Source organism: Bombyx mandarina, chromosome 21 (genome assembly GCF_030267445.1).
Source record: "Bombyx mandarina strain Sakado chromosome 21, ASM3026744v2".
Taxonomy (NCBI): Eukaryota; Metazoa; Arthropoda; class Insecta; order Lepidoptera; family Bombycidae; genus Bombyx; species Bombyx mandarina.
In genome coordinates, this window is record NC_143227.1 from 5,997,315 (window position 1) to 6,023,306 (window position 25,992).

At 37.3% G+C, this 25,992-nt stretch overlaps 1 protein-coding gene across 1 annotated transcript in view; it reads right to left on the minus strand.

Moving 5' to 3' along the window:
* The window catches only part of LOC149500451 (uncharacterized), a 61,342-nt gene extending 38,171 nt beyond the window's left edge, over nt 1–23,171 (minus strand). Inside the window, exon 1 of the mRNA XM_089736582.1 lies at nt 23,072–23,171. Within this exon, the coding sequence (XP_089592708.1) occupies nt 23,072–23,171 (100 nt within the window). The remainder of the gene's footprint in view (nt 1–23,071) is intronic.
* Nucleotides 23,172–25,992: the final 2,821 nt, after the last annotated feature.

A 25,992-nucleotide genomic window follows, 5' to 3' on the forward strand; every position in this document is an offset into this window, starting at 1 on the left:
TTGTGTGCTCTTCGCTCTATGAGCTGGCGCCGAATCTTGTTGGAATACCCAGTGCCTGTTATTGAACATGGTATGAGAAACAGGTTCCACAAGGCTCGTCAGGACTGTATTTTGATACAAATGACCTCGTTGGACACGCGGAATACGGTTGCTCGCTTCTTCACTACTGTGTGCGTACACCTTATCATTTTGTTTGTTGTAGCTCTCTTCTACGGTAAACATTTTTTCATTCGAAAAAAGAATTTCCCGATATTTTTTTCCCGCATACCGCTTCAACAAAGCGCGGCATCTCGTCAGTCTCAGGTCCATTAGACGAGCATTCAAACGATGTCCTGTTTTTCTTCGATATGCCCGAAGCCCTAAGTCTTCATTTAACACCCTTTTCACCGTGGTTCTGCTTAACCCCATCTGAAGGGCCAACAGTTTCTGCTTACGTTTGGGATTTCTTTGAATTCGCGCCTTCACAGCTTTTATCACTGCTGGAGTCCTAACAGACCGAGGGCGACCACTTCTTGATCTGTCATCTACACTAGAGTTTTCATTGTATCGTTTGATGGTACGATAAACGAATCTTTTGGTTATATTCAAATTTTTCAGTATGTTCAAAATTTGAATTGGCGCGTAACCGCAACAATGCAACGCAATAACTGCAACACGGTCTTCTTTAAGCGTCCACTCAATATTTAAAAATGAGTAAAATTCTAAAAGTATACATTTTTATTTTCATGAACAATTCGAAATTCGAATTCAATAAACTTTTTTTTGGCCAGCATTCTAAAAGAAAAGTTTTTACTGTGTGACAATACTTATGACCTGACTAGGTATTACGTGTTTGTAAAACCATAGTAATGCTCATGGCGTACAAGTTCCTGCGACTGAGAGCGAACCGTGTCTAATTGTTTTATTGAATGCTAAGCTTTAGAAGGAATCAGTACCTAATTAGTTGGGAGTTTCTTTGAGCTTCAACTCAACCTTATAAGTGTTACAAAACTGCAAATAAGTGGTGGAATATGATAAGGGAGACTTTCTAACGATTTTTCTTGAGGAGGTCCACTGAAAATGTAAGGACATATTCAATGTACAAGTATATGTAATACTTTCATAGCTACCATTTACCACTTTCATTATACATACTAAAATATCAAAATTAGATTTGTGTCTTTTTATTTGTGCGGAGAGGGATGAGCCCTCCCTCTTGTTTCGCCACCTCCTTCTGCGAGATGGTGAACTCGCAGAAGTCGAGCATCGCCTTCCAGGACTCGTCGTTACCAAGCATCGTAGCTACGACGGCCGGTAGCGACAAATCCGGTCCTATTTGCGAGACGTGGCCCAACCATGCGGGGCAATGTGCGAGCGTGTGCTCGACCGTTTCTTCGTCGCAATCACAGTCCTGTGAAACAGCAGGGCCTGGAATTTCTCGAGCGCCATCTCGAGGCCAACCATCGAATCTTACGGACGACTCTTCCTTCGGTAGCCTAAGGGGCTATTCCAGCTTCGAGCGGACGGGTAGATGAGCTTGTCGGGCTCAACCTAATAGAATTTGCTAACACCAGCCCTAACAAGAACAGTGCTTCGCCGAATCTACCACTGCATCGGAATCGCGACCCATTGAAAAGATCCAGCGAGAAACTCAGTGACTTGTGTCTATGGGTTAGTTCGCTCGCCGAACTCTTCATCGTGAACCGACTGGCTTGACGAGGATGGTGGCTTGTGCTCGAAAAACCTAAAAGGCTGAAGAGCCTGTGGGTTCGGACCGCGTATGAGTCGTGTGCAAGTTTTGTAAAGTGTCACCTTCTTGCGAAGGGATATTTTACTTCGCTTACTAATTGTGGAATAACGTCTAGCGAGTATAAACACAGTGCGGTCACAGATAGGATTTATGTATGGGCAGAATGTTACGGATGCACCCAGGATGACTTCCAGATTTGCTGGCCCGGGGTATATTTTGCCCGAAGAGGGTGATTGGGGTGATGTAAGATATTCACCGTCGTTTGTATTTATTTTTCAAATCACTCATACAATCCGGCTTGAAGCCTCGTACAGCTGTTATTACAACACAATTCGGACTTTGACCTCATTCTCGATGAGGTGACATTTATGTTCTAATTTCTAAGGACTCCAGTAATAACTTAACATTTATCCATCTAATGCAGAAAGCAAAGGAGTAGGTACCATCGGTAAGTAAAGTGCTCTAAAAAACAATAGTTCTTCTGCTAGTCCAAGATACTGAAAGGTATATAGCATAGGGCTGCGAAATGCGAAACAATGAAACTGAAACTGAAATAATTAAATTAATTAATTGCTACAGTTGTAACTAATTATGTTTTGTTTTTGAATTACGCTAGAATTTACTGTTACGAGCTAGAACTCAGGATAAATACTTAAAAGTCAATTTAATTATTACGACAATTAACGTTCACTTCACATTACACCAATTCACTTCTTCGGTTTCTAAAGGGGACCATTCGTTGCTTCGTTTCAAATAGCACTGTCTTTACGTCGCCTATTCCATGCTTTTATAATAATTTCGACTAGGTCTACTATTTTCCTGAATTTTCCTGATAGAACTAGAACTTTCAAGAATGTTGTAGGCTCGTCTTGCCTATGTTAAGGTGCTACTCTCGGTGCTATTAGAACACTCGATACAATTGAAACATTCGAGAACATTCTAGTTGTTTCGTTTCGATAATCGTTGGTGTTATCTGATGACAGATGGCTTTTTTCATATCGATATCACAATGTTTTACCTAATAATTTAAATATGAGTTCAGTATCGTGTTATTTTTTCACCCAAAAAAATGCGTATTAATTTTTTTTTTTCAAAACTAAATATGTATCTACGTATTTCGTAATAGTATTTTCAATTTGAATCGTCACTCATTAATCCAAGCAATTTTTTTTTTTCAAAACTAAATATGTATCTACATATTTCGTAATAGTATTTTCAATATGAATTGTTACTCGTGGCTCTAACTAATAATATCGTTTGTCGTACTAACAAAATACGAAGACAGTTTTACCGGTTTAATTACCGAGGCATAACATACAATATTAGCCCAGCAATTAATTTCGGTTGATCAGACACTGATTAATTACCAGAACCGGAAAACTGATTCGCCGATAATACAAATTATCTACATACTATTATTATCTATAGCGTCGATACTGGAGGATTTGTTAATTTAAAATTACACATAATTAAACGAAATGGATTTAACTAATTGGCAAATTAGTTCTAAAACAAAGGCTGGATGAATTTACATGGTAATTCCCTTAGAATAATTACACATAGAAACCGAGTCCGCCTCCGTAAAGTGAGGCAACTCAAACCTAGCCATATTGGCTTAGTTCATTATTCGGCCCGTCAATGCTCAAGGACGTGTCGTATTGAAAAGTACTCCCGAAATTTTTATTAAAAATGACGATTTGTTCAATTAACGGATGTCATACTACATCGGAAAAACACAAGAAAGATAGTAATTTATAATAAATATAGTAGTATATTTTATACGTAAAACATTCATCAAAATGAAAAATAAATTTCAATAATTTGTAATGCTATAGTTTATGAAAATGTTGCCAACACGGGGAAATATTCTCACACATTTTGTTGTTTAATTAAAAGTGAAACACGTCTCAATTAGATAATTAAAAGCGCTTTTTTTTATTAAATTAAATTGATTAATAAGGAAACTGAGACAAAAACACAACAAGCTCGCATGCTTATAATAATAATATGTAATTTTATGTTTTGGTTTGGTTTTAGGTTTCCTTCCTATCATCAAAGCGACAATTGTTCAGAAAACAGTTGCAGCTGTTACAAGGGTACTGAAATAAATAATTATACTTGTTATTTGTTTTTCTTTCTCATAAGTGTTCTCACCTCGATCACTCTAAGATCCGTATCTATCTATAGACAAGTTATAAATTGGAACATGACTTTTCTCTACTATTCTGGCTCTTTATTTGTTTAAGTATAAAATATTTTCTTAGGTCATTCCTTAAGCAAAAGTAACTACTTTGCTTGACTATGGATACAGACGTAAACTAGAACGCTTCTAAGTGAATCAGAATATTCGCGTGTTTTTTGTAAGTTACACTATTATTAAATAAAAAAACCGTCTTATAAAAAATGCCACCAAAAATTAATTAATAATAACTACACCAAATAACGTAAGTATTTTGAAGTAGGTCGTGTGGTGGCGGGTTTAAACAAAAAACAAAAAATTGTATACATATTTTATTTTCATCATGCAGGCAATATTCGTGTATTTTGGTAAATAGGTACCTTAGATTATTTAGGATTTTAACAAAACGGGTCACTACCGAGCAGTTTCGATAGACGAATTGCACTTATATTTAACTCCTAATCGTTTAGGGGATCTATGGGCCTTGTCATTAGTTCAGCAGTAATAATTGATGAGTTCCAAATAAATAAAAGATGTAATCTAATAATCACATTTGTTCTATGATCACAAATAATAGTTTCAACTTCCCTATTTTTAGAGAAATTGGCAACATTATTTTTTTCACTGTGTGCGTTTCGTCGAGCGTAAATACAAGTACCTTACGCACACATAGATTATATTTTTGCCTCGCTTTTGACAGACCGCTTTGAAGAGAACTATCGTTCTATGTGTAATTATTCTAAGGTAATTCCTGGCTGAGTCGTCGAGGGCTGGCCGCCCTGAGTTTACAAAGCTGGTTATCAATCCTTCGTTAACCTCTTCATTCTGGTCTCTTCCATGCCTAAGTTCCAATAATGATTTTCTTTAAATTAGATAATGGTGAAATATAATGGTAAATAGAATAATGGTGGAAGATCGTGTTAAAAGTTGGTACGAGCATGAGCTTCAGTTATGAAACAATCACGCATTTTGGTGTAAAAGAATTTTCGTAGTGCTAATGCAATTAATTACCTCAATGGATAGTCTCAAGGGTACGTACGTTCATGTCGTTTTTAGAGACTAATAAATGAAAATTTACATTATCTGCAACATATTTTAGAGTTTGGTATTCACGTCAGCTCTAAGTCAATTTTATTACTTAAGTTAACTACAGACGCTTCACTTACTTAAAGGCACTAAAAACATCTTTTTTTTATTGCTTAGATGGGTGGACGACCTCACAGCCCACCTGGTGTTAAGTGGTTACTGGAGCCCATAGACATCTACGACATAAAAACGCCACCCACCTTGAGATATATGTATGTTCTAAGGTCTCAAGTATAGTTACAACGGCTGCCCCACCCTTCAAACCGAAACGCATTACTGCTTGACGGTACAAATAGGCAGGGTGGTGGTACCTACCCGTGCGGACTCACAAGACGTCCTACCACCAGTAAACTGACCAGTACTGACCATACTATCATATTATTACCAAAAAACAAAATACGGAGTCATCATTTACAATAGCTATGCCAATATTAAGGTAACCAACCACCTACGTGTTATGACGTAATGCTCTAGTATTGTGTTTGTTTTTCATCCAAACAAATAAAAAATTATTAGGACATAACCAGCCTATTGTGACACAACTGATTATGAAGCTTTTTTTTAACAAACTTCATATTACCTACGTCTCGTCATAGACACGGGCTAGAATCATTTATAGTTTTCCTAACGCTTTCATTTGACGTTCGAGATGATACTTCAGAACTTTTAGAAGGCTCGGGATTGAGTATGTGATATGACGGAAAATAATAAAAACTCAATGCTGATTGTAAATAACCAGTGCATTTTTTGTCACCGGTGTCGTCTTGTGTTTGTGCGAGCCCAACCCAGCCCCTTCGTGGCAGCCTAGGGCTCCGGAAACCAGCACGAGGATCACTTAGGAAGAAGGCTTCAGAAAAAACTGTATCGAGACCGACACGCATGTAACTAGTCAGGTCATAAGTATTGTCACACAGTAAAAACTTTTCTTTTAGAATGCTGGCCACAAAAAAGTTTATTGAATTCGAATTTCGAATTGTTCATGAAAATAAAAATGTATACTTTTAGAATTTTACTCATTTTTAAATATGGAGTGGACGCTTAAAGAAGACCGTGTTGCAGTTATTGCGTTACATCGTTGCGGTTACATGTCAATTCAAATTTTTAACATACTGAAAATTTTGAATATAACCAAAAGATTCGTTTATCGTACCATCAAACGATACAATGAAGACTCTAGTGTAGATGACAGGTCAAGAAGTGGTCGCCCTCGGTCTGTTAGGACTCCAGCAGTGATAAAAGCTGTGAAGGCGCGAATTCAAAGAAATCCCAAACGTAAGCAGAAACTGTTGGCCCTTCAGATAGGGTTAAGCAGAACCACGGTGAAAAGGGTGTTAAATGAAGACTTAGGGCTTCGAACAGGACATCGTTTGAATGCTCGTCTAAAGGACCTGAGACTGAAGAGATGCCGCGCTTTGTTGAAGCGGTACGCGGGAAAAAAATATCGGGAAATTCTTTTTCGGATGAAAAAATGTTTACCGTAGAAGAGAGCTACAACAAACAAAATGATAAGGTGTACGCACACAGTAGTGAAGAAGCGAGCAACCATATTCCGCGTGTCCAACGAGGTCATTTTCCATCCTCGCTCATGGTATGGTTGGGAGTTTCTTATTGGGGCTTAACAGAGGTACATTTTTGTGAGAAAGGTGTAAAAACGAATGCAGTTGTGTATCAAAATACAGCCCTGACGAACCTTGTGGAGCCTGTTTCTCATACCATGTTCAATAACAAGCACTGGGTACTCCAACAAGATTCAGCGCCAGCTCATAGAGCGAAGAGCACACAAGACTGGCTGGCGGCGCGTGAAATCGACTTCATCCGGCACGAAGACTGGCCCTCCTCCAGTCCAGATTTGAATCCGTTAGATTACAAGATATGGCAACACTTGGAGGAAAAGTCGTGCTCAGGACTTTTTGGCGGGAACGCGAGGAGTGAAGTTGTGTGATTTGTTTTATTTTGTCTATTTAGTGTTTCTTCAGGTTTAAATGTGTAATAACGGTGGTTTATTAACTGTTTAATATCTGTGAAAGTGCACAAATGTGGGAAAATGAAACAAAGCCGCTGGACGCAACTTCTCGGGATCCTCCAAAAAGTCCACTGAAAAATCTTAGTAAATGACCACCATTTTACTAAGATTATATTTCATTCCATATCATCTCATTTCATTTAATTTCATCCCAGTTGATTAACGTCTCAAATTAATCATTTTCATTTCATTTCACTCCATATTATCATTTTTCATAAAAATAAGAATATAAACTAAAATAAGACATGACTTAAAGGTCTTAGTTACCAGGTCATAAAATCACTTAAAAAAAAAAAAAAAAAGTCGTGCTCAAAGCCTCATCCCAATTTGGAGTCACTCAATACATCCTTGATTAAGGCAGCCGCCGATATTGACATGGACCTCGTTCGTGCTGCAATAGACGACTGGCCGCGCAGATTGAAGCCTGTATTCAAAATCACGGAGGTCATTTTGAATAAACTTTAGTGTCATAAGAATCTATGTTTTGTTAAGTTCATTTTGGTATATGAATGGTTACATAATGAATAAACTTGTTTCAATTATTTTACATTAAACATGTGACAGAATTTATGACCTGACTAGGTATATGTTCCGTTTGAGAAGCAGAAGAAGTGACAGATGTCAAGTCGCGAAGGCATAAATTGCAACCAGTGTTGCCGTATTAAAAACTCAAAACCCACAGATTGGTTTCGAACAATGTTTATTTCAAATAAAAAAATCAATCTAGAGGTTCTTTGGACAAGGCCCGATGTCTATGAACTAGGTCGACTAGGGAATCAACACAATCACTCAAAAATAACCAGGTAAATATCGTATGGTTAAATTGATTGTGTTTTTATATTCGAATAAAATTACGATTTACACACCAGCAGTACTGCTGGGCAGTATTACATATAATATGTAACTACATTTACTAGTGGTCCTTGGTAGTCGAAATTCGACTATAATTAATTGAAATTATAAGTTTGTACACTATTATGATTCTATTGTCAAATTCTATTACCACAGATTTCGCCAAGACAACACTTTGGGCAAATATAAATAAAGACAAACAACATTTAATGTATTCTCAATTTGACCACAGACTATAAGCAATAAGAAAAGTTTGTCAATAAACAAAGAGTATATGTGCGTGTGTGTCAAATACATGGCAGTGTGCATAATGCTTTTTTAATGGATTTTATGTATTTTTTATGCATAATTTAATAAAATATTAACATTCTGTACTCCTACTCTATATTCTCTATAAGTTTGGGAAATTTCATACTCCGCCGTCCGCTCAATATTCATAAAAAGGGGTACAAAGTTTTTGCTTCACGTATTGATATATAAATATGAGCAGTCTGGAATCTTCTATGAGCGATACTAAAATCAAAAACTTTGTTTTTATGAACATTATACCTTCGCTCTATATAGCAATTATAGATGAAACGAAAGCCGATCGTATTGATATATAAATATGAGCAGTCTGGAATCTTCTATGAGCGATACTAAAATCAAAAACTTTGTTTTTATGAACATTATACCTTCGCTCTATATAGCAATTATAGATGAGACGAAAGCCGACTCACTAATAATTATATAAGAGTATTTGTGTAGGGTTTTATCGCTTGACTGATTCGTTCCAGATAACGGTATATGAGGAAAAAAGATGACGAAACAAGTAACATTGTTATTGATATTACATAGAGACCCTTAATATAAATAAGAATTATGAATTATATTAATAAAATTTTATTATTAATAAAGCGTATTATTATAAATAGATCGGTGACGTTTGAATACTTTTATACAGTTATTTAAATTTTAATAGTTATTGTTCGCCCAATCACAATTTTTAACAACTCAAGATTTAGATCCGTTTTATTTTGTTCTCTTGTTTTGTTATTGAGATTTTGAAAGAAATAGAAAGTTTTTCTAAAAAATATAGATCAATAGTTACTAAGCAAAAAATATATGTACATATACCTAGTCAGGTCATAAATTCTGTCACATGTTTAATGTAAAATAATTGAAACAAGTTTATTCATTATGTAACCATTCATATACCAAAATGAACTTAACAAAACATAGATTCTTATGACACTAAAGTTTATTCAAAATGACCTCCGTGATTTTGAATACAGGCCTTCAATCTGCGCGGCCAGTCGTCTATCGCAGCACGAACGAGGTCCATGTCAATATCGGCGGCTGCCTTAATCAAAGATGTCTTGAGTGACTCCAAATTGGGATGAGGCTTTGAGCACGCCTTTTCCTCCAAGTGTTGCCATATCTTGTAATCTAACGGATTCAAATCTGGACTGGAGGAGGGCCAGTCTTCGTGCCGGATGAAGTCGATTTCACGCGCCGCCGGCCAGTCTTGTGTGCTCTTCGCTCTATGATCTGGCATCGAATCTTATTGGAATACCCAGTGCCTGTTATTGAACATGGTATGAGAAACAGGTTCCACAAGGTTCGTTAGGACTGTATTTTGATACACAACTGCATTCGTTTTTACACCTTTCTCACAAAAATGTACCTCTGTTAAGCCCCAATAAGAAACTCCCAACCATACCATGAGCGAGGATGGAAAATGACCTCGTTGGATACGCGGAATACGGTTGCTCGCTTCTTCACTACTGTGTGCGTACACCTTATCATTTTGTTTGTTGTAGCTCTCTTCTACGGTAAATTTTTTTTCATTTTTTTCCCGCGTACCGCTTCAACAAAGCGCGGCATCTCTTCAGTCTCAGGTCCATTAGACGAGCATTCAAACGACGTCCTGTTTTTCTTCGATATGCCCGAAGCCCTAAGTTTTCATTTAACACCCTTTTCACCGTGGTTCTGCTTAACCCCATCTGAAGGGCCAACAGTTTCTGCTTACGTTTGGGATTTCTTTGAATTCGCGCCTTCACAGCTTTTATCACTGCTGGAGTCCTAACAGACCGAGGGCGACCACTTCTTGACCTGTCATCTACACTAGAGTCTTCATTGTATCGTTTGATGGTACGATAAACGAATCTTTTGGTTATATTCAAAATTTTCAGTATGTAAAAAATTTGGATTGTCGCGTAACCGCAACGATGCAACGCAATAACTGCAACACGGTCTTCTTTAAGCGTCCACTCCATATTTAAAAATGAGTAAAAATTCTAAAAGTATACATTTTTATTTTCATGAACAATTCGAAATTCGAATTCAATAAACTTTTTTGTGGCCAGCATTCTAAAAGAAAAGTTTTTACTGTGTGACAATACTTATGACCTGACTAGGTATATTTTAAATCGATTGACAAATAAATAAACAACATATATTATATTTATTCCTTTTAATATCATAAAATTCATGACATTTTGATACTATAAATACCAAGTACATAAATACAAATGTGTGTATATAAGGTTACTGTGAATAAAAGAGAATTTAGTTTCAGCAAAGCTCGCTAAAACTAGATCTAATTGAACGTGCCTTTGTGTTACGATCGCAGGATACGAAATTATGTATCACGCACACTTTAGTTATTATTCATTTGCCTTTTACCGAGATACTTTTCGTATGAATCAGCTTGGAAAATTTAATTAACGACTCATACTTATTTAAACAATAAGCCCGTCGGCACGAGCGTAACTCACTACTCTTTCACTTAGTTCCTTGGGACCGTAAAGGAGATTTTCCTTTAGGCTTAACTCTCCATCTTTCACGGATTATATCCGAGTCCTGAGCGACGGGCGACACATGTACGGTATTACTGCCTTATGATTATACGCTTCTGATTAATCTCATGTCGTTTTCATTCCGTTATGAAATGAACTGGTACGTTATGAAGAAGCGTAAACTCACGATGGAGCTGATTTATAACAATGTAATCCCATTCGTTTGCCATCGCGTATATTCAAGGGATTCTTTTTATATAGAAAATTTAAACGAAATAGACTTTAATCTTTTTAATACGCTTTTATTAGCTTCAGACCTATGTATGTTAGTATGTAACGGAATCTTTGAACATGATTTTGACCCCTTTCAAAACGTCGGATTAACTCGAAATTTGGTATACTTATTAAGGAACGATGACAATTCAACATTAAAACAAATTGAAAAATATTTAAATTCAACTAAAAAATAAATAATAGTTTAAAAAAAACTAAAAAAATACGCTTTTATAGAAAATCCAATTAAAATATAGAAAATAAATTTTAATAAATTTGAATTAAAAATAGTGTAAGACAAAAATATTTTATTGCAAAAAAAGCGTGGGGTGCATGGTATCAGTAGTTATAAATATTATATGAACAGATAATAACAGGGTTATTTTGATAATATCTTGAAAAGCACCCTAAGCAATTAATTTTCTATTTTTTAGTTGGATTTTCTATAAAAGCGATTTTTTTAGTTTTTTTAAACTACTATTTTTTTATTTTTTTATTGTTGAGTTAGAAGTACGAACTTTTGGTCCAACTGGTGTTAAATGGCTACTAGATGTCATATATACAACGTGAATATAGATTACCTACCTTGAAACATGAGATGGAAGTAGTTGTTGTATTGCATTACGGCTGTTCCACAATTCAAACCGGTACACGTGACTGCTTCACAGCAGCTATAAGTTTTTATTTATTTATTGCTTAGATGGGTGGACGAGCTCACAGCCCACCTGGTGTTAAGTGGTTACTGAAGCCCATAGACATCTACAACGTAAATGCGCCACCCACCTTGGGATATAAGTTCTAAGGTCTCAGTATACTTACAACGGCTGCTACGCCCTTCGAACCGAAACGCTTACTGCTTCACGGCAGAAATAGGCAGGCTGGTGGTACCTACCCGCGCGGACTCACAAGAGGTCCTACCACCAGTAATAAGATCGTGGTTCCAAAACTAAACTAGCTTCAGAAACTTCAAATAACCTTTAAGACACGGTTGATTCTTATTTCCGTGTCTTTAAAGTTGTAATTCTTAATTAACAGCGTTAGCTCGTAAAAAAGTTTATTTAGATAAAAGATAATTTTCCAGACTAGTACGAATAGAATAAGTATGCCGACTTGGGCGTCTAACTTTAATAGTAATTGCCTTAGTCGGGCAGGGCTTGAGGATGATTGTTTTAACAACTTTCAAATTGATTTTATTATTCCTAAGGAATAAAACTCATATTAAACTAAAAAACAATTTAAGGTTCATTTTAAGGTGGTCATTGATTGAATACTGCATGATTTGAATATGGCACAGCCAAAACTATCACAATTCGCAATGGTTCTTCCAGTGTCCAAAAGAATCATTGCACATTGAGCTGGAAATAGATAAATAAAGGTTTTCAAGTTTCGTTATACCACAGAACGTTGAATATTTTCTAGAAGAGGTAAATTAAATAGTGAAAGGAGGAGATAAAGAGGACCCACAAAACAAAATGTAAAAAAAATCGTATACTAAGAAGCATACATATAGTATTTATTATATTATACATATTAAGTCGAAGTATTTTTATTTGTGTATACGCCGCTTTCAGTTTACGCAATCTGAAGTGATTTCATAAATAAATAAATAAAAATGCAGTACTTACTATGAAGAGTAAAATATTTAAAATAATTCTTTTAAAAATACTGTTCATATTAACGACTCCTTAAGATTGAATGGTGGCTGACAAAAATTGATATCGAATTAATAAATTGATAAATATCAACTGATGTTGTGAATGCCTGTTTTTTTAAGTAATCGAAGATAGGTCACTGTACAGTCTACCACTCCCGACTAGGCGCGTTAGCACCTCCGCCTCCGCCATTCGTCCAATCATGATGTACGACCAATCCATACCGTGGGCCCCGAAGGTCAAATACTTAGGCATCACCCTCGACAGCGGGATGACATTCCGCCCCCTCTTAAAGACTGTACGCGACCGTGCCGCCTACATACTAGGACGCCTCTACCCGATGATTTGCAGGCGAAGTAAATTGTCCCTTAGAAATAAGGTGACACTCTACAAAACTTGCATACGCCCCGTCATGACCTATGCAAGTGTAGTGTTCGCTCACGCGGCCCGCACTAACTTAAAATCACTCCAAATTATTCAATACCGTTTTTGCAGGATAACCGTGGGAGCCCCGTGGTTCGTCAAGAGCGTCGACCTCCATGACAACCTGGACTTAGAGTCCATCACTAAGTATCTACAGTCGGCTGAGTTTCTTGCCGGATCTTGTCGCGTTTCCGATCCGGCGGTAGATTCTGCGAAGCACGGCTTTTGCTAGGGTTCATGTAAACAAAGTCGTCAGGTTTGAGCCCCGTGAGCTCACCTACTAGTTAAGGTTACGCTGAAATAGCCTCTCAAGACTCTCAGCTTAGGTAAGAAAAAAAAAGTACAGTCTACCTGAAGGTAAGTAGTCACCATCGTTCTTGAGCATCAGTTATACCAGGGCCACAGCCAAGCCGTGGCGTATTTCTTAAATTTTCCTTAACACAATTATCAATTGTTGTTTCTAGAAGCCTAGTTCAACAAAAAAGAAGATTATATTTTGCATACATAGGTATACAAACTCGAAAAAATTAAAAGTTTGATTGACTACAACTTAACGCAAGCAGCTTTATTTCCGTAAACCGCGAACTGTGTAATCGTACATAAATAAATAAATAAATATTTACTAACCAATCACACCACGTTAACTAGTCCCGTGATAAGTTCGTAAAGAACTTGTGTTACAGGTACCAGATAACGGAAATAAATGTAAGATTTTTATTATACACATACATATATTTAAGATACATCCATAACCCTGGAAAAGACATTTATATTTATCATACAAATACCTTCCCTTGGCGGGACTCGAACCCGCGACCCCCTTGTGTAGTGACCATGTCACTTACCACTACACCAGACGGCTGTTAACATATTTCGTTTAAATTAATTTAAATTGTACTCTGCGTTTAAATGCAAATAGCTAATTACTGAAATGAACCACCGAAAATATCGATATTTTAACAATACATGCACACTCCTGAAGAGATCGTCAGAATCGATATTCAATGGCCATGTTGAGGGGTCTCGATTTCAATTATTCGATACATTAGCTTTATTGGACAATACCGAGATTCGAGTGTTTATTCTGCCCCGAGTCCCATCAAAGATCATTCGATTGTCATTAATTTTTCAATTGCTTTCTCGTTTATATTTGTTATATTTTCGAATACTCTTTTTCATTTCCTGTCGCTCTCTGTGAGATTGATCAGTGAATCCCATACCTTTCATCACGATTGCAAATAGATTTAGGTACTTTTTTTATATAGATTCGTATTTTGTTTCCTTCGTTTGAACGTATTACGTGAATATTTGTTTAGTGCATTCAGCTCTAGTTTATTTATATTTATATAATTTATATGTAACAGCAAAATATGGCTGTTCTTGCAAACGAATATCCTTTGGCTTTAATAAAATATTTTAAAGTAAAAGTCTATGGCGCAATGTCTGTTGAGTGTCGCAAGATCTGCTGAATGACAGAGAGCTTCCGTTTCTAATTTTATTATTGTAGCTTGAAGAACGTCTGCTGTCCAGGTTGGGTTCGCGTGTTTTACGCAAAAATGCAGAAAACAAGTGACAGACCAAAGTTGATTGGAGACTTGCGAGCTTCTCCATCGCTCTGTTTTGCTCTGATGTCGTTTAGTTAGCATCTATCAGGATATAGAAATAGAACACAAACACATTCTTATCGATGCTAGGACCTCTTGTGAGTCTGCGCGGGTAGGTACCACCACTCTGCCTATTTCTGCCGTGAAGCAGCAATGCGTTTCGGTTTGAAGGGTGGGGCAGCCGTTGTAACTATACTTCAGTCCTTAGAACTTATATCTCAAGGTGGGTGGCGCATTTACGTTGTAGTGTCTATGGGCTCCAGTATCCACTTAACACCAGGTAGTCCGTGTGCTCGTCCCCCCATCTAAGCAATTAAAATTAAAACAGTCAGTAGTTTTTATTATAGCATAGCCTTAGGTAGTGAACCTGGCATCAGCCAATATTGTGAGCGCGTAAGATTATCACACGTACACCATTGTTTGGTCACCAGAGACGGTGCGGTTCAGAATCCCTTTATTTCTATGATATTGAGCAACGCAAGGCGTTCCTTAAAATGTAAGTTAAAATTAAAGTTTTTTTGTCCTACCTATCGTAACCCAAACACGAGGCTTTATAATGGCTTCACCGAACGTATGGGTGAGCTCACAGGGCTCCGCCTGAGAGACGTTGCTAACAAATGCTATAGTAGGAAAAGAGCTTTACTGAATTTACCACCGGTCTGACCCACTGAGAAGATCCGACGAGAAACTCAGTGGGCCGTGTAATGTGGGTTAAGTCGCATACGAAGGATTCGATGAGAACGGTGACCGGTGCTTGGAATACGTAAAGGCACCGAGAGTCGATCGCAAGGGTCTGAAATGACGTGTTTAGGGTGACAGCAACTGTTTGTCTTTCGATCGTCTGAATTAGGTATGTACTTTACGGCGGTAACGATAAGAGGGTTATCGTGTCGCGCCACTTTTTCGAAGTAGCAATGCATCCAAACACTATAATCACAAATTTAAAGTATTAACTTCTAAACTGGTGGTAGGACCTCTTGGGAGTCCGCACGGGTAGGTACCACCACCCCGCCTATTTCCGCCGTGAAGCAGTAATGCGTTTCGGTTCGAAGGGTGGGGTAGCCGTTGTAACTATACTGAGATCTTAGAACTTATATCTCGAGGTGGGTGGCGCATTTACGTTGTAGATGTCTATGGGCTCCAGTAACCACTTAACACCAGGTGGCCTGTGAGCTCGTCCATCCATATAAGCTATAAAAAAAAAATTAAGTCTTAAATACAAATTTATGTACATAATGTGCCTAGAACTAAATTACATACATTTACAGTATGAATTGCATTATGTTTCACATTAAGCAAGTATTGGTGAATTCCTATTAAATATGAAATTGTGCCGTACAAGTACAAAATTAGATGTATTCATTTTAATAAACTCATTGTAAGTCAAACATGTCGGGTTCGGGTCGTGTTAGTGTCATTCAAAGTGAATTAGACCGACGCCAGCGCCTGGGGGCTTGGCTCACTTCCAAAAATCGCGGTAGTTTTATTAGCTCAAAATTGGTACAAGTCCGGGACAAATCTAGTTAAACTTTTGTTTAAGTATCACTGTATTTGCGTATTATTTTGATTAATTCTAGACACATTTATGAACCTCCGTGAGTCGGCAATATACAGTCGCCGTCAAAGGCGGTCTGAAACCGCACGCGCTGATTAAAAATACTTACAGCTGATTGTCAATGTACAAAAGAAACGCAAACACAGAGATGGAATTGAAAGTAAAGTATGATCTGAAAGCAAAATTATGACACTTATAGTCGTATTTTTAATTAGACGAAGCCAACTGACAGTAGCTAATGTCACTTTGTAAAGTAATTTTCCCCTAGAGGTTCCGCGGTAGTCGAAATTCGACTATATTTAATTGGAATTCTAAGTTAGTACACTATGATTGTATTTTCAACGCCAAGACTACTACACTATAGAAAAATACTAATAAAGACAAACAATATTTAATCTATTCTCAATTTGACCTCAGACGTCAAGAGCAAAAGTTTGACAATAAATAAATAGTATACTTGCGTGTGTGTGTCAAATACATGGTAGTGTGTGTAATGTTTTCTTTATTGATTTAATGTATCTTTTATGCATTATTTAAAAAAAATATTAGCATTGTGCACTTCTTCTCTATATTCTCTATAAGTGTGGAAAATTTCATATTCCTCCGTCCGCGCAATTTTCGTAAAAAGGGATACAAAGTTTTTGCTTCACGTAATAATATATAGATAGTGATGCATTCAGTTCTCGTTCAATCAGATAAATGAACAATGAGTGTGAATAATTAATCATTTCCTACTATAAAAGAATATTCCTATTTTACAATAAAATTTTATTATAGTGCTCTGACATAAGTTACTAACAGTATGTAACTACAATCAGTTTTTTTTACAAGGACTGCTCTTACTAAAGCTAGTCTTAGCAAAGTCTGCAGCGTGAGCTCGCCTACACGTCCGGTGAAGTCAGCATAGCCCCACGAGGTGACCAGCAATAGGTAGGCAAAAAAAAGAGACAATACAACAAGATCTCGACCTCGCGTCTCAAGGTCGATGGCAGCCTTCATTTTGTAATGTCTATGGGCTCCGATAATTATCCTACACCAGATAAGTCAGAAGTTCAGTCATCAAGGCAATGAATCAAAAAAAGCATTTTATTTTATTTAAGATTTATCTGCAGACAGTACACCACATAAATTTATTACATACAAAAACAAAAATACAATTCTTTTATGAAGTACAGGATTAAATTTTGTTATGCCTGTCGAGCTTAGTACTTTCTATTTCTATTATAATCTAGTCGTTCAAAATCGTTATAAGCGCTTGTTATTTTCATCTTAATTGATATCGAATAAACAAAGCTTTATTTACGCAAGGCTTTTGTGACATTAATAGCATACTTACAACTCAATATGTACTCGACCTTTGGTAAATGTCTAGTTTGCAATGACAGCTACACTAATATAAACCATTCGGATGCGTATAGTAAATATTCTTTTTTCATACAAGTTGATGAGCAGATGAGTTCACCTGGACTTGTAGTTGTTGGACTCTTAGGGTCCACTTGACATTGTCTATAGTCTATAGTTCCAATTCGAAGAAAACTGGGGTTAAGTTTCCTGTTGATTTGCGCATCAGCTGTCCCCCATCCTTGAAATCAGATTGATTGCTTTGCGGCAGTAATAGGTACCCACAAATGTGAGCTTACAATACCATCGACCACCAGTAAGTCCCGGTTGGAGATCACAATATGCTATTATAGCTCAGAGCTTGCTGTTGCCCATTATTTTGGGAATTAGTTTTACGACAGCCACGGGAAAGGATTCTAAGCTGCCATCATACACCCACCATGAATTATTTTACTCATTGTTATGTAAGTTTTTATTATTTTTACAGTATTTATATTATAATAATTGTATTATTCCACAAAAAGTTTTTATGTATGGTGCCATTAGCGGTGAAGTCGCTAGAGCCGAGCGATGTGGAACCGAAAAATAAACCCTAAGTGCTCATCTCGAATCTCTAGGTACGCTCTAACGTAGCAAATCTTTAATTCCGCAGAAGATCCACCATTCCATCGCACCGCCCGCCACCGGAGTATAGTTCATCCATACTACCTGGAGCCACTGCGGTCATCCACAGTGCGTTTCCAGAGATCTTTTTTGCCACGTACCATCCGGCTATGGAATGAGCTCCCCTCCACGGTGTTTCCCGAGCGCTATGACATGTCCTTCTTCAAACGAGGCTTGTGGAGAGTATTAAGCGGTAGGCAGCGGCTTGGCCCTGGCATTGCTCAAGTCCATGGGCGACGGTAACCACTCACCATCAGATGGGCCGTATGCTCGTCTGCCTACAAGGGCAATAAAAAAAAAAATCATTTTACTTAACGCAGAAGGACTGACACGATAATTAATATATAAAAATTGAGGACGTGACTCGGATGTCCATTTTTTTCTCTGACGCCATCAAATTATTCAGTAGATTACAGTGTTCATTATCGATTAAATACAGAAACCCGATCTGTGTACCCCGACACTTTATTAGCTTGATTGGCTATTACTCAAATAAAACCGGCAACACGGCTCGAAAAGTCAGGTTTGTTAACAATTTAATTGGTTCCAGAAAACAGATCGTCAACAGTGTCGATTTGTTAAAATACAAAAATGTGTTTCGTTTTAGTTTCAAAGTTTTATTTGTTTATTAGATTTTGATGTTGAGCGGATGCTGGAACCCATGACCTGAACTCCACTCATTCTCCTTTGTCGTATCACTCTTGTCAGAGCGGTCATGGTCGTCATTCGGTGTCATTGCTATGGGCAGATGTTATGCGCTTCACAAGCAATCACGACTTCTCCCGGTTTGTGGTGAGCCTGGTACACTCATGCAAACAACCGCCAACTGCCGACTTGACTTGGTCAGTACATCGCATGGGCAACCTTCCACACGGTCTGGTGCCTTCTACTTTGTCCTGAACGATAAGGCGCTCTATGGAGTCATTTCCTCGCCGGGAGATATGTCCAAAAATGATAGTATGTATCATTTTTGGAGTATAGCCTATGCACGAGCGCCGAAAGACGCTGCTTAATGCCGAGTTCTTGAAGAATGGAGATATTGGTGCGAAGTTCGGTCCATGAAATACCAAGTATTCGTCTCCAGCACCACATCTCCAGAGCATCGACTTTATTTTGCCGCAAAGTCCACGCCTCCACAGTGTATAAAAAAATAAAAATCCGAATACTAGCTATCAGGTAGCTTTGCGGCAGAAATAGGCGAGTTCTGAGGAAACATGCCCGTTCGGCCTCACAAGAGTAGCACAAGAAAAGAATAGGTGGACATATGATAGGGCAACTGGAAGTAGTTTCAGAGGACTGGGGTGGTTAATCCCTGTCTTGTGATCCAACAGAATATCATCGTAGAAGGTTCTTTATTCTATGAGACTTTTCGGGTATGCGAACTTGATTCAGATGACCTTCTCACATTTTTCCTGTTTTCCAAATGATTAGAAGCAGACATTGATTTTTTTCTCTTGATTGATTGATCTTTACATAAAAAAGTTAGAAAGATCTAAGTTATAAGCCATTGCCAGTTTTTTTAATTGCTTAGATGGGTGGACGAGCTCACAGCTCACCTGGTGTTAAGTGGTTACTGGTGCCCATAGACATCTACAACGTAAATGCGCCACCCATCTTGAGATATAAGTTCTAAGGTCTCAGTATAGTTACAACGGCTGCCCCACCCGTCAAACCGAAACGCCTTACTGCTTCACGGCCGCGAAATTATACAAATAAAACCAGCTAAATATAATAATGCGTAATCATTAGTTGCATTGTAAGCTTCGATATGTATAGCAATTTTGCTTAATTCTGACGCGAAATATTCACGCGTTCTACCTTAAGGGATGAGACAGTCGCAAGACAATCCAAATGAGACTTTGACACCATAGAGGTATGTTTCAATTTATTTCAAATATCTATGGGCATCTCTAATCACTTAAGAGAAGATGGGTCGTGAGTTGATCTGAAGATTGAGTTCGATAAAAAATAATCGTAAAGTAATTGAAGGATTACATGTAAAATATTTAAACACGATATCAAACCGTAAAAGTGCTTTTACACACAAAGTTTTACAGATTACTCATTTTACATAGTTCTTTGTGAATAAACACGAAGAGTTCTTTAAAAAAAATGATCTAAGCACTAAGGCGTACACAAGATGACTGGAAAAGTGCACGAGAAAGTTCCACGTGTATTTTCACCTTGTATTTTATAAGTGAATTTTGTTCATCTCAGTTCATTTGTCTACGTAATTGCAAACGCTTTGCCTCATTTATGTGAAGCGACAGACGCTTGTTTTTTTTTTTTTTTTTTTTTAAATGAACCTCTTTTTATCTTCCCTCTTGATTCTTTACGGCGCTAAGATGACCTGATGATAAATAAGCGTAATTTGTTTCTAGTTGATCCCGTTACGGAAAGATGTCCGTGATTAATGGTTGCTCGTGAATAAGGAAATCGTCGCTTTCATGAAGGATTTAAATTTTAAATATTCACGCTAAACTAAATTCGAAAAGTGTCTAATGAAATTGAAGGTTAAATGATTTATATTAAATACGCATTATTGAACGGCGAAAAAGAATTTTATCGATTAGTATTAGTTCTCATTAGTGATCATGAATTTAGCATTTAAACTTGCTTCGGCCTGAAAGATAAGGCGTCTAATGCACTTGTGTCAAGCGATGCGGCTAGGACTGCATTAAAATATAGTTTTTTTTTTATGATTGAAGGATTACTGGTGGCCCGGAGGCCTTTTCAGTTTCACCAGGGCAGGTGGGCGAGCAAAGGCTCAGTCAGGAGGGGTGGGATTTGCTAACAGCTACCCGAGCGCCTCCGAAGGAGACCTAACAGCTCAAGAGCAGCTGCTTCGCGAATGAATCTACTACCGGATCGGAATCGCGACCCGCTGAGAAGATCCGGCGAGAAACTCAGCGAGCTGATTCATGGGTTAGGTTGCACGGCGAACTCTTTGTCGAGTTCGACGAGTACGGTTACCGGGGTCCTAAGCCTGCTCCTAGTGTTAGAGCTGAAGGCGTCTAGTGCAAAGGTTATTGGATCTGATGGATCCGTAAGGATGTGTCTAGGGCGTTGACAGTGACTGCCTCCTGCGTGATCAGGATTCGGGGAGTAGTCAGCGGCGGCAACGATAAGGCGATTATCATGACGCATAGCTTATCGAAGTACCGTTCCGACGCTGACTTCATGTATTTCTGGATAGATTCGAGGCCCAGGTCGTCGTGTAGGTCAACGTTCCTCACGAACCACGGAGCTCCGACGGCTAACCTGCAAAAGCGGGATTGTAGAGGTTGGAGGGTGTCTATGTGTGTGCGGGTCGCGTGAGCGAACACCACACTCGCGTAAGTCATGACAGGCCTTATGCAAGTTTTGTAAAGTGTCACCTTGTTCCGAAGGGACATTTTACTTCGCTTACAGATCATGGGGTAGAGTCTATCGAGAATAAACGCGGCACGGTCACGGACTGATTTTATATGCGGGCGGAATGTCATCGATGCATCCAGGGTAACGCCCAGGTACTTGACCTTCCTGGCCCAGGGTATGGGTTGTCTAAAGAGAGTAATCGGGGGTGTAAAATATCGTATAATCGTTTCATCAATAGCAAAGATACATTTAACAACAAAAATAAAATCCGGATTAATTTTATAAATTCATAATTTGATGTATACATTTATTAAACATTGAAGAATAGCAGTGAAAATAGATAGGACGTAACTCTTTGGTGATAATTAAAATTACTTTTATGGTTTAATTTTCCGTTTGTTCTAGACTTTTAGAATACTTTATAGTTTTCGGGATCTCGGACAATTAAGTGTTATTCTTCGACATCTGAATAATGTCACTAACGGGCTCCCACAAAATGCAGCTCACAGTATTGAAATATAATAAAAAAAAAAAAACATGTGTGCAATTCACACGTGGTAAAAGTGAAACCTTAAAAAATTAAAATACACTTATCCTAAACGTCTTAAGTATATCTAAAATTTTGTCATTAGTAAATAATTGTAAGGTAGCGCCCTCTGTGAATTGATATTTTAATTTCACGTATAATCCTAAATTAAAATTCACTACAAGAGCTTTCATACACACGTTAGTATTAAAATATCTCACAGATGGCGCTGTATTAAATAGTATGTATATTTCTGTCTCATTCTTTTGTATTTGTGTCTCTTACCTGTCGTTTTTTCCGTTGCATCCGGTTTGAAATCACAACGATTCTAAAGAAGTTTTCACTTCAAAAAAAAGAGATTAAATTGTAAAATTGTTTTTAATTAAATGAATTGTAAAAGCTGTAGAAAATAGGTACCATACAACGACGAAAATCCATAAACCATCGACTTATAGAATTATTTTGTGATTGTCTTTGTTTATTTAAGCTCACATATCTCCGGAAGTACTAAGTGAGTTTTACGTAGTTTTAACACATATTAATTTGGAGTAGAATTTATAAATCTAATCTATGTTAAGGCTAACTACAAATTGAAGTTGTATAACAATATAAAACACAAATGGAATATTATTATTATGCATGTTTATCAATCATTTATCGCAGCATGTAAATCTTAAGCAAAGTAGAACATAATCCATTCACACAAATCTAGCTACCGAGTTCATTTAAAATCTACTTGTTCTACGAAAGCCTTTATTTGCAATAACAATAATACGATACATTAGGCGGAGGGAGCCATTACTGTTCACGACTCAGAGGCTTCTTAAGATCAAAACCATTATAACGACATTAAAAATGATACAACATAAGAATTACTCTACTTTTGTTGGTACACGGTTTTTTTTCTCCACTTATTTCTCCCGAAAGATTGTTCGTGTGATTACAATACTAATGCACAATATGTTTGTATGATTTGGGAGTAACAAATAAGAAAATATTTCTACTAAACGATTTCTCAAGAGATGTACCGTCAGCAGCGGGTCGGAGATCCAATCTTTCACAAGGTCGACCACATATCGAAAAATTCCCTTGGGCTGGCAGATGCTTTCCATCCGTGATGATGTCCATCTTAATATTGGACGTGTAAGCCTATTACATCAATAAAAATCCCAATACTGATGTTTGATTTTCTTGTTATTTGATTTTTACGCATCTCTACGCTGTTTGACGAAATTTCGAAAATGTAAGTATTCAGTTATCTGCGCACTCAAAGCCCTAGAGGAAAATCATTGTTAATGTTTCCCCCAGAATTGTAATATGATCCATAAGCTGTTCAGGTAAATATATTTGGAGCAATCTATTCATTGTTTATAACACAATTAAGACTTTTATCGCAGTTTTATGTCGAATTTTTTTTATTGACATAGTATAGGTTGACTCTGACCACGAAAACTGTAAGTATTCGAAGTTTGGAAAAAACTATAATTTCAATAAGATACGTGAGATTGTAAAAGTAGTTTAGAATATTTCTAAGACGAAGGGAAAACTGAAGACATTTTTCAATAACAAATTGGATGGACCGATTTGAATTTATCAATTTTTTTTTATTGCTTAGATGGGTGGACGAGCTCACAGCCCACCTGGTGTTAAGTGGTTACTGGAGCCCATAGACATCTACAATGTAAATGCGCCACCCACCTTGAGATGTAAGTTGTTAGGTCTCAGTATAGTTCCAACGGCTGCCCCATCCTTCTAACCGAAGAAATAGGCAGGGTGGTGGTACCTACCCGCGCGGTCTCACAAGAGGTCCTACCACCAGTAATTACGCAAATTATAATTTTGCTGGTTTGATTTTTATTACACGATGCTATTCCTTCACCGTGGAAGTCAATCGTGAACATCTGTTAAGTACGTATTTCATTAGTACCCGCCTGCGGAATTAGAACACCGTTGCATCGCTAGATACGAATGCACCGGGCATCTTATCCTACGATACTCATAGGATACGAATATTTTTTGAAGAATTATAATGTGTATAAAGCAAAAAATAATTTAGAATGAAATTAAGAAAGGTCGATACTATGTAAGCCTTTAAGAATCTGACCAAGTATCTAAACGACCTTATTTCGTATCGGGTCGAACTAAAGTTCCGTTCTCGTTCCTAATCAAATACATAAAATACATTGACAAGAACATCTAGTTTCCGTTATTTCGGCTGGCCCTGTTTGCCGATGACAGGTACTAACATATCCTTCAGACCGCAATCGAAACCATAAGACTGTGGTTGCGCAATTGGCTCATCGATGTTAATATGGTCTCTTTACTTCTGACGTCCACGAGTGACTTTGATTGTCCGCTGTTAGGAAAGCCGTATGCTCTTGATATTGACAGCATAAAACCGTCATATCGACGGGTAAAAGTCTCTTTGATTTAGCGACATTTTTGCAAGTTTACAGGAGAGCAATTTAATGATTAAAATTTAAAAGTTTAAAAAATATCATAACAATGAACTTCTTCAGTTATTTGAATGGGCTAAACTTAATTGGATTTTAATTAAAAACATCGAATTGTTAATATTGATACCAAATAAAACGGACCTTTACAAAGATAAGTGTTGTGTATTAAGCCAAATATCGACAAAATAGCCTTTCACCCCTCGAATTATTATTTTAATCTATATAAATTACGTGTCGCGTTGTTTGTCCGCGATGGACACCTAAAATACTGAACCGATTTTTACTTTTTTCTTTTAAATATGTGTTTTGTTCCAACTTAGGCCATAGGATAGTTTTGATTTCGATTAATGGTCGCAATATTTATTAATTAACAATAAAATGATTTCTTATGTTGATTATAATTTTTTTGTTATTAATTGTAAGTTTCATAAGTTTAAAACAGATGGCGCCTTAAATCAGTTTTTAAAGATAATTGTAATACTGACTGACATTAATATCTCATAGATGGCGCTGTGTTAAAAATACCAACGTTTCACATAAGCTACAATTTAATGACATAAACACCACGTGTTGCTGAGGCTAAAGTATAAGTGAAATTTATTTCGTAGTAAACGCAATACAGTGAAATCCAATTGTTCATCCAATTTACTGGTGGTAGGACCTCTTGTGAGCCCGCACGGGTAGGTACCACCGCCCCGCCTATTTCTGCCGTGAAGCAGTAATGCGTTTCGGTTTGAAGGGTGGGACAGCCGTTGTGACTATACTGAGACCTTAGAACTATATCTCAAGATGTGTGGCGCATTTACGTTGTAGATGTCTATGGGCTCCAGTAACCACTTAACACCAGGTGGGCTGTGAGCTCGTCCATACATCTAAGCAATAAAAAAATAAAAACAGTTCTTACTTTGTTAATTTTTGGTATTAGCATTGCCGGCCACGTTTTATTTAGAAACAAAAACCTTAGCCACAGCAACGTGTTGCCGGGTCTACTAGTATTAATATAAACATTATCATATTAGACATAGATAAACGGAAGTGTAACTCGTAACGAATGTTTAAGTATAGCGAGAATATTAACTGTCCGCCTATTTATCCTAACAGCGTCTGTAAATGCGTTATGTAACTCACAATGGAGATTTAAGGAACAAATGAAGCACTCTGGGAATGCTCGAGTATTTTTGCCTACCTTCGTTCAATAAAACCGTAAACAGCCAGTAATAACTCTCAAAAATATCCATTATAAATGTTTTTTTGCCGTCTAAATTGGCCTTTTTGAAGAGAACGCGAAGGCCATTACGCGTACATTACGCTTCTTTGTTATAATGACGTTACTTGGAAGTTTGTAAGTGACACCGGCTCCGTGGAAGAGATGTCTTTAACAAGAACGGTTTCTTTACTGTGTGTTTTTTTATTGATATGTTTGATGTGACGAGGAAAAATTGAATATCAAATAAGCGCGGGCACGTTATGAACTTATTTTTGTGTGTGGAAAA